The 10475-nt window shown below is 45.2% G+C and overlaps 2 protein-coding genes across 2 annotated transcripts in view; one reads left to right on the top strand and one right to left on the bottom strand.

Annotated features, from left to right (window-relative positions):
* The window catches only part of jmjd6 (jumonji domain containing 6, arginine demethylase and lysine hydroxylase), a 154358-nt gene that overhangs the window by 43132 nt on the left and 100751 nt on the right, over nucleotides 1–10475 (top strand). The gene's annotated exons all lie outside the window — the stretch shown is intronic.
* Nucleotides 3480–6764, bottom strand: LOC140272697 (uncharacterized). The gene is made up of 3 exons (XM_072368101.1): nucleotides 6668–6764; nucleotides 5504–5567; nucleotides 3480–5152 (listed from the first exon to the last, which is right to left on the bottom strand). Exon 3 carries the CDS (start codon nucleotides 5148–5150, stop codon nucleotides 3636–3638), a length of 1515 nt encoding a protein of 504 aa, XP_072224202.1. The 5' UTR covers nucleotides 5151–5152; nucleotides 5504–5567; nucleotides 6668–6764; the 3' UTR covers nucleotides 3480–3635.

Here is a 10475-nt window from a genome sequence, read left to right as displayed (position 1 = left end):
TGGGTCTACTGGGAGCACTGATTGTCTTCCCTGATTCCCCCATTTCCCTCCATGTATACTTATAGTCTTCGTCTCCGGTGCCAGTGTGTCATGTCCTTTCGTCCTTTCGTCTTGCAAACCAGCCTGAAATCCATAGTCAAGTAACTGTCATAGTGTTGTCCGCCCTGTTCCTCGTTATAGTGATTTTGGTTTATGCTCTTTAGCTTTTTTGTTCTCAAAGACAAGTATTGGTTACTGTTGCTAACTGTGACCGGGAGAAAAAGCAGGGATTCGGCTATAACCTGAAACCACACAAACACACACGCCATCATCATTAGAACACAGAGTATTTTCAAAACTGATCATTTGCGGGGGGGGGGTTTAGTCACACGCTAAGTTAGACCAAACATTTCAAGGAAAGCAGTGACTTCTTTAGCTTGCTTATTATGGGCTACATCTATGTGCCCCTTCAAGTCCCCTGTTATGATTAAACAGTCAACAGCAGTGCACACAATTTAAAAAAATTCAGTAAAATCATCAATAAAATCATTCTGCGGTGATACAAAGTATTTAAGATAGTTTTATCTCCATTTTAAATGACACATCCTCGAATTAAGGAAAAAACTAAATGTTTTATCTTGTGAGTGGGTATATTTGCCCTGAATATGGCACAAAGACCCCCCCACTCTGGTTTTGTCATTTCATCTCTCAGTTAAACACATAAAATCAAGACTGTGAGAGGAAAGTATCAAAAGCATTGTTAGACAGGAAAAAGTCTGTTGCTATACAACTTTTTCTAGAACTTTGCTGCCCTCTTGCAGCTAATCAATTTTCAGTGGAGTTATTATGGGTGCCAATGCCAAAGGCACGGCACACATATTACTATTGCTCATACTTATTATTTTTCCGCTTCCGTCACGTTTTTCGGCGCACTACTCGTCCCACAGCGAAGGTCCGACTAAAATAAAAAACACATCGCTGCGTGCGCGTCGATGGGCAGAAGTGTGCTTGTATTTTTCTCTCTCATTACTCGAAAGGAATAGCGGATAAATGGGAAAAAGTGGGCAAATTGTCAATGGGAAAATGAATGGAGAAGACCTAAACATTGGAGGCCTCGTAACTCAGCCATACAGCGTCACACACACATCATTCAAAGTTTGTGTGTGACAGGAAAGACTCAGCTTTAACTGTGGTAAAGGGCTTGTTAATAGCTTATACAGCTTTGACACAACGGCAGTTTACGTTTTAGGTGTCCAGAGGAGGTCGTCTCATGTCGGTTACACTGTAACTCCCACTCTAAAAATCTTTAAAAGATCATTTCTCGAACAAATTCCTCTCACGTCCAAAATATCTGCCTGATCTGGGTCAATTATATATCAAAACGTAGGTATTTTAGTTCTCTTTCACCCAATGTGACTGTCATTGAGCTTGGCCTCACAGATTTCTCACAAATCTCCTCTGAGCGCAGAGAGGGAACATTCCATCCCATTATAAAACGGCCGAGCCCTGAAATCAGTCGGAAAACTCATTTTAAAACTGCCATAATAAAGGAGCCACGGGGGGTAGAAGAATAAAAATGACACCGCTGGCTTCCCCCGTCTCTTCTGGCGCCCACGGTGAAAGAATTATTCGGATCCGACTTCTACTTTTCGAACAGCGACCGTTTGTTCCAGACTTGTGCCTCAATATGAAAACCCCATGATTTTAAGGGGACAAAGTGAGGTGCAGATTTGACAGTTGGCAGTTGGCAGTCACAGCTGTTGCCCATAGCAACTAATGCTGACCACACCCAAGATGGCTGCCCTGTTCTATCACAGCTGATGAAGCCAGAGCCAAGATGGCTGATGACGGCAGAGTAAACATAGCAGCAGGAGGGCAGCAGCAGGGCAGCAGCAGGGCAGGAGCAGGGCAGCAGAAGGGCAGCAGAAGGGCAGCAGCAGGGCAGCCAACATGGTTAAACAGCTTCATGCCAGCTGCTGACGAGACAAATGTGCGCGACAGCGCGCATTCACTCATATGTTTTCCATTATTCTGAACAGATCAACTGGACCTTATGTGTCTAAAGCAGGCAGATTTCACCAGAACAAGCCAGAATCTCATATTTCAGACTGGATTTGAAGTATCTAATGCTTGAGCTTCATCATAGCCTCCCTGTGTGTCTGTGTGGACGGACAGAAGACGGGCAGCAAACTTGGGGAAGGATCTCATTCCAAACTCGGAGAGGGCATTCCACCTTTTTAGCCATGCTACGCTAGAGAATCAGACACACCTTTATAAGAGTAAAAGATGTTGAAACACCAGAGATATATAATTATAACAGGGGCTACAACAAGGGGAGCAAAAAAGTCCCACCGATCAAAAACAAGGTAACAGTAAGTAATGTCATACATCTTACCATCTTTACGCATCTTCAGCTCCACACAGTCGGGATTCAAACCAGGAACCCTCTTCCTGTGAGGTGATGGTGCTAAGCGCTACACCTCCATCCAAGCAGTCCAAGCAACAGCTACAATACTAAACCCACAAGCTCCCGAACCTCTGGTAGAGGCCCATAGCTTGAAAAGATGACCGCCAACATGGGGGCGAGTGTGGAGTGAAGTTCCACATATTTACAATTCTTTAACTTGTAAAAGTATATAAAATTACCACCACTTCTGCAGAAATGGTGACATCATTTCCTGTCATAGCCTTGGGGCTTCCTTGGGTGGTGCCCCTGTGATTCTCCATCCTGTCAACAACCAGATTCTTTAGCAGCACAGAGCATTGTAACAGAAACTGAACCAGCTTCCAGTGAACGTACAACATTCAGTGAGGAGATGCAGTCTCGGTCATCTCTATAGCTGGTTAATCTGTGTGTGTTGCTGAGAAAAACCAGAGCGGTCGGACTCATCTCTGCGGCCTCTCAGGTGGACTCCTTTAGCATTAGCGTTAGCACATTCAAGGGAGATACATGTCACACAGCAGCATACCAGGATTCCCAAAGATTCCCAGAGGATCGTTGGACTGAAACACTCTTGATGTGGTTCCTTCATGTCTGAATTTACACAAACGCCTTCACTTATTTATACCAGAGAACAGCCTGACCCAGATGTCTCAGGCATGACCGACAGCATGTGGTGTGCATCAGAGAAACGTATACTTTCAATCACATGTTTTTAGATTCAATCTTATGAACTAAGACCATTAAACTTATTTAGAACTCCACCTCCTTTGCATGTCAGTCCTTTTAATATTTACTGAATATTATATCCCTGTAGTTCCACTGATTAGTGTGTGTCGTGTTATAGATGGTGGGAAATGTTGGCGTGAACTCTGTGTCATAGAGAACGTGTGTTTTATGTCTGAAAAATGAAGATGATCCCATCGGACATCATTTCAGCCACATGTGAATTTAAGTTGGTGAGTTTTAGTGTTTTATCCTCATCCAGTTTTATGCTGCTCACAGAGCTAAAAAACAACACACAGAGATCACTGAAGTCCATAAAATGGGTTTTATTGATTTCAGCATCTTACAGATTCAGAAAAGCAGGAGAAGCAGGAGAAGCAGTCTGATTACACTGAGAGGCAGGCTAAATAGCAGGAGGAACCTGTCAGCACCAGGCTCTTTTATGCAGTTATTGGGCCTCTGCGCCTTATATGAGACCTGGAGTCTTTCCCTAACCATCATTTCCGCGTAGAGTCTTTAAATTTTCATCTATGCTCCTTAATTCTTGTTTGTAATCATCTAAACTTTGCTCACACTTCTCTCCATAGTATTGGTCGTGGCACTCACAGACCGCTACAGAGGTTTCTGGTATGAGCTCACACTTGCCATGTGGACCACAGTTCATCTCTCTGCATAAATCGTTGATCATCTCTCTGTCACTTTTAATCATGACAGTATAACTTCCACTTTTCAGAGAGAGTCTCTTACACTTTCCTGTGTGATAGTAGGGGGAAGATTCAGGTTTCCGAAAGCTGTCGAACTCATTTGGCCCACCTGTGCGACTCTCATGTCCGTCCTTCTTATAGGCATGGACCGCAGTGTACGCCTGAGTCACCTTCATGTTTCCTATTGCCAGTAGCTTACATTCACTCAGTTTATTTGGAACGTCCACACACAAAGTTTTTCGATCAATGCACTTGTTAATAACTGCTCCCACAGCACCTGCCTTGTTGTGAGCCCCCTTCACCTGTCGGGCCACAGCTACACTAACAGCCCCCTTGGTCAACTTTGTGAATCCGGAAAACACGTGTTGATTCATAGTTTTAAATCTCTCATGTCCAGAATTTTTGGTGGTATAGGCAACAACCATCCAGTCGAATGTGTTATAATTTTCATCCAGAAACTTACGGATTTCTTTTGCAAGTTGGCCGTGATCTTTCTTTTCATCCATAAGTTTTTCCACATCCTGTTTCACATAAGTCATACTATCGGAGATGCATTTCTTTTGGACATCAAACATGGCTTTTCCTGCATCATATGCAGTCTGAGCTGCCGCATTAACCCTGGCTTCAGAGTTTATATTCTTCAGCCGGTAGTAGAACTGATTTAACACGTTGCCCTTAAAGATAAGACTGTGGATAAACAGTGTGTACGCTCTAATTTCCCTCTCATGACAGTGAACTTGAGGAGCCATCACGTCTCCAATCTTGGTGATGAAAGTGGTTCCTTTAGAGGTCAGCAGGTCATCCAAGGCTTTGGTGGCGGGCTCATACTTCGCGTAAGACTCTAAGAAATTATCAGTTTGTCTCTTAACCGTGGCGTCATCAGTGGCTGTTTTCAGAGTTTCTGTCAGAATTAGATAGTCCTTCCAGGCTGTACTAATATGCATCTCTGGCTTGTGGTAAGCACCACTGGCCCAGGTGTCCCATTTCTGCTCTACATGGAATTCATTCAGCTTAAGGTCAAGGCTGTGAAACATGTCAGTGATAGCATTTAAGTCTGAATTTCTGTTGATTAATTTACTGATTCCTACTAGTATAGCATTTACAATAGGACTTAGAATTTGACCGGCAATTGGTATCAGGCTCAGAAACGGTGTGACTGTTAATCTGATCTTGTCTATGTTACTTTTGAAAAATTTCTCAGTTTTTTCGTTCATTGTCTTCTTTTTGGAGGGTTCGGTACCACTGCAGATCAGGAGGTTCGAGGACATCAGCAGCAGGAGCAGCACGCCGGCAGACGCCATGACTGTCAACACACCAAAGACCATATCACTCACACAGGAAAAATACATCCCACTTCAACACGGAACACCAGATACATTTTCCAGAGAGTGGAGGCGGAATATAGCTTTATATGGTTGAAATTATTAGAGTTTTAGGAGAAGATTCTGTTCATATTGATAGTTATTGATGAAGCTGTTTCCATTATAATATATAGAGAATAAATCCTGCCTCCGACTGAAGATGTGGACGAGATTTAAGACAAAGATACGAGGAAAGACAGTTCTCTGGAGATCATGTTCCTACTGAACTGTGTTTCTGGTGGATTTTAATTACTTTGGATTCCAAATAAATGAAGAATAATTCCATTACTTACCTGATAATCCAAACCTCAGTTGAAGAAGGGAGATTAAACGTGTTCTTTCCTTTCTTATGGGATCCTGTAAAAACGTTTTAAATTTTAGAATCAAACATTTTGTGGACAGAGCTGTCATGTTAGAACTATTTAACAGTTCATGCTGAGCTCGGTGTGAACGAATTCAGTTGTTATTACTACGTAATATCAGGATTATCCAACTCATCTGGCAACCAGGCCATAACTGACTACAAACCCACCAACACCACCCCAACATCCAGCCTCCTTCCTGAACGGGCTTAACAGCTTTTATGCTCGCTTTGAGAGGGATAACCAGGAGCCAACCACCAAGGCTGTTCTCACGACAGGACACCCACCTCTCACACTCTCCCCCACAGACGTGTCAAAAATCGGCCTCATGTCCGCGAAAATGCCCCTCAATTGACCCCCTGGAGCCAGGCACCAAGTTGGTAAAATACCCCCCTGAGAAAAGTGCTTGAAAATTGGCCTTGTGTCCGCGAAAATCCGCCTCAAATTACCTCTGGGAGTCCAACTTGTCACACTTGTCTTGGGAGAAGGTGTGCCAAGTTGGAGAAAATTGTTGCGGTTTCCCTGGTTAAATTTGCCCCGGGAAAAGTGTTAAAATATTGGCCTTATGTCCGCTTATGTCAGGCACCAGGTTGGTAGAATATCCCCCCAAGAAGAGTCCTTGAAAATCGGCCTTGAGTCCGCGAAAATTCACATACGCACTTTAACCACTTTTACTGCTGTTTTACACTTCTGGTTGGATGCTAACTGCATTTCGTTGTCTCAGTACCTGTACTTTGTGCAATGACAATAAAGCTGAATCTAATCTAAATCTCATCTGACAAAGAAGAACTCATGGAAATGATCACTAAAGACTGAACCTCTGAAAATGCACCACTTGGACTGTTTCCACCTTAATTTTTGGGTTTCGATGATGAGGTTTTGGTGAGGTTCTGGTTTCAGTTAGAAAACTGATTTAGGTTTAATCTGAACGGAGATGTTCTCAGTTCTGCATGACAGGAATAAGGTGAAAACTGGATTATCTCTCCATCTACCAGTGATGGACCCGAAGCCACTGGCCCTCATTATAACTGCAACCAGAAATTACTAAATCACATTACAGTAAAAGGTCTTTAAAGGTAAAAATGAACCACAGACCTGCAGAGAGGAAACAAAGGGTGGTCCGAAGGGGGCTGATGAGCTGGATGATGGGCAGATTGCTGGATGTGAAGCTGATCTGTGAAGATGGAGACTGAGCTGAGCTGTGATTACAGCAAATTGTTATTTCTGGATAATGTTAGTAAAGTAACCTGATGCTGATCCGTCCTCAGGCCTCTCAGGTTCAGCCGGATTTCTAATCAGAGGAAGAAACAGAAGACAAAAGTTAAAGGTCAAACTGAACTTTCTGGAAATAAACATTTAAAGTCGTCTCAGCTTCAGTCGGGTGCCGTCAGGACTGATCTGCGACCAGCAGAGCGTTGTCATGGTGACAGTGAGGCGCTTACCTGCAGTCTGCAGCAGCTGATCTGAATGTCCACACACTCACACCTCTACTTATACAGCTGTCCACGCACACACATGACACAGCAGCTTCATCTGCGTGTTCCTTCTGCATCACAGTGACTTTACTTCCTCTGTGAATGAGAGAGCAGTTTCCAAACACCGAGGACGTTACACATCTGTTCACACCTGCAGGTGTGCTCACTGCCGGGTTCCACGTCTCTGCCGGCCGTCCATCGTTGTCCTCACCCACACCCATGGAAGCTCGGGTGAGCTCACGCCGTCGCCAGTGGGAACCTGGGTAGACTCACCACCGCTCTTCGCCAGAGATCTGGCCGTCCGCCAGACGACCTCCGGCGATGGGGAGTCCGCCAGATGGGACCCGGTTTTAAGCCCTTCAGAGAACATAGGTTTTCAGCTTATGTTCTTGCCATGTTTCTCCCCTGTCATGTTAGTCTCACTCATGTCACCTGTTTCATTGTCATCAGCTGCACATAATTTCTAATCACTCCCTCCACGGCATTTAGTCTCCTGGTTTCCTTTCACTCATTGCAGAATCCTCACCAACCCTTCATGTCACAGAAGGTTAAGTCCAGGTTCTGCCACCTTGTTCACAGTTTGTCCATAGTCTTGTTTATTTATTAGTCTTGTTTTGCCATAGCTTTTAGTATTTTTGAGATCCGGCCTTGATCCGCCTTTTGTTCGTGCTCCTTGTCTTGTGGTTGGAAATAAACCTTTTTGATTTTGAAAGTTCTGCATCTGGGTCCCACCTTCATCCACCATTCTTGACAGTTATAAAGTTAAGTAAATATATTGCCTTTAGCTTAATGATAGTGTTTTGTTCACATATATAATTCTGTCTTAATTATTTGCAGTATTTTAACACGCTAGTTCAAACCATGAATATAAGTTGCAAAATAGGACCAGAAGGAACTAGCTTTGGAATAAAATGAGTCATCGTGACAGAGACCGAAATTATGTTGAAACAGTTCTGCTCCGTGAATTACGCAAACAGAAGTAAATGGATTTGTATCATCAGTGAGAGCTGAAGACAGACTTTATCTCTATCGTAGCATCTGTCCTCTCAGAAAGTTTCCTTCCAGCCAGCAGTGACATTTCAAACTAAACTTGAACTTTCAAACTGACGTTTAGAGGTTCACAATAAGTCCTGGAAGAAGGTTAAAAGTGCGCCCACCAACAAAAAAACAATGCAAATCAGGTCAGAACGGCATGCACCACAAGACATGGTCGGAAAGGGACGAAAGCATGACTGAGCGTGCCTTTGGCGACTGTGGAAAGGAACGACTCCCTTTTAACAGGAAGAAACCTCTGGCAGAACCAGACTCAGGAAGAAACCTCTGGCAGAACCAGTCTCAGGAAGGGTGGTGAGGTGTGTCCTGAGTTCCTCTGGACAGTGAGGGAGTGGGAGACCCCTGTGCACTTTGGGCCACCTTTACTTCTGATCAACACCAGGTGGCGTTTAAGTTGTGACAGTATTCACTTTCGCGCACCCATGCCATACGAAAAGTGTGCCAAATTGGACCCTACACTAAAATAAGTCCACTTCGGGAAATTTTTTCAATGATGAAAGTCTGTCACTTTCGGACACTTACAAATGTCAAAAGTAGCCCATTCTTACTTGATTAAGCTTGGGGCACTTTCACCGTTAAAAAAACCATATTTACTTCAGGCCAGGGACCCCAGTTCCCAAACTGAAGCAAGTAAAAATGGGACACTTTTAAATGATAAAAAGTGTGCCAAAATTGCTTGTTTCACTTTGGGTGATATTTTTATCAGTTAAAAGTGCCCGATTTTTACTTGCTTCAGTTTGGGAACTGGGGTCCCTGGCCTGGAAAACTCAGCCACTCTTAAGCACTCCTGCTCAGGCACACAGTCCCATCAGAGCCCCTAGTATTTCATGGTACTTTGGAAAACAACCAGGCTCCCTGACCCGGCAACCTCACCCGCAGAACACTGCTCCTCTGGTACACACACCCGTCCAAGCCCCCTGGTACGAGATGGTACTTTTTAAAAGAACCAGGCTCCAAGCCCCCTAACTTGTCAACATAACCCGCATTTGAGCACTCCTCCTTGGGTACACACTCCCGTCCGAGTACCCTGATACTTCATGGTACTTTGGAAAATACTTTTCCTCTGAGAAAAGAGTCCCAAATTCGTCCGGCTTACCTTCCCAAAGCTGCCGCAACTGACCTCCGGGAGTCAGGCCCACGAGAAAAGTGCCCGAAAATCGTCCGGCTGACTGCCAGTAACCACTCTCAAATTTTTTCTTACAAAAAGAACCAAGCTCCAGGCCCGCTGTCCTGGAAACCTCAACCACACTTAAGGAGCCCTCCTCGTACACAAACACCCATCCGAGCCCCCTTGGTACTTTACAAAAGAACCATGCTCAAGGCAACCTGGTCCTGGAAACCTCACCCACACTTAAGCACCCCTCCTCGCACACAAACTCCCGCTCAAGCCCCCTGGTACTTTTTAAAAGAACCAGGCTCCAGGCCTTCTGTCCTGGAATCGTCACCCGCACTTAAGCACACGTCCTCGGTCACAAACTCCCGTTCGAGCCCCCTGGTACTTTTTATAAGAACCAGGCTCCAGGCCCCATGTCCTGGAAACCTCACACGCACTTAAGCATCCGTCCTCGTGAACAAAGTCCCGTTCGAGCCCCCTGGTATGTTCGAAAAGTACCAGGCTCCAGGCTCCATGCTCCCTGTCCTGGAAACCTCACACGTACTTAAGCACCCATCCTCGGGCACAAACTCCCGTTCGCGCCCCCTGGTACTTTTTAAAAGAACCAGGCTCCAGGCCTTCTGTCCTGGAAACCTCACCCCCACTTAAGCACCCCTCCTCGGGCTCAAAGTCCAATTCGAGCCCCCTGGTACTTTTTAAAAGATACATGTTCCAGGCCCTCTGTCCTGGAATCCTCACCCGCACTTAAGCACCCGTCCTCGGGCACAAACTCCCGTTCGAGTTCCCTGGTACTTTTTAAAAGAACCAGGCTCCAGGCCCCATGTCCTGGAAAACTCACCCCCACTTAAGCACCCCTCCTCGGGCTCAAAGTCCAATTTGAGCCCCCTGATACTTTATAGAAGAACCAGGTTCCAGGCCTCACCCGCACTTAAGCATTCCTCCTCGGGCACAAACTCCCGTTCGAGACCCCTGGTATTTTATAAAAGAACCAGGCTCCAGTATACCTGTCCTGGAAAACTCACCCACACTTAAGTACCCCTCCTCGAGCATAATCTCCTGCTCGAGCCCCCTGATATTTTTTAAAAGAACCAGGCTCCAGGCCTCCAGTCCTGGAAAACTCACCCGCACTTAAGCACCCCTCCTCGGGCACAAATTCCCGTTCGAGTCTCCTGGTACTTTTTAAAAGAACCAGGCTCCAGAACCCATGTCCTGGAAAACTCACCCCCACTTAAGCACCCCTCCTCGTGCACAAACTCCCGTT

This window comes from Leuresthes tenuis, unplaced genomic scaffold, assembly GCF_036924035.1.
Source record: "Leuresthes tenuis unplaced genomic scaffold, fLeuTen1.0.hap1 SCAF_17, whole genome shotgun sequence".
NCBI lineage: Eukaryota > Metazoa > Chordata > Actinopteri > Atheriniformes > Atherinopsidae > Leuresthes > Leuresthes tenuis.
The sequence above is the reverse complement of the archived record's forward strand: the minus strand, read 5'-3'. Positions and strand labels throughout refer to the sequence as shown.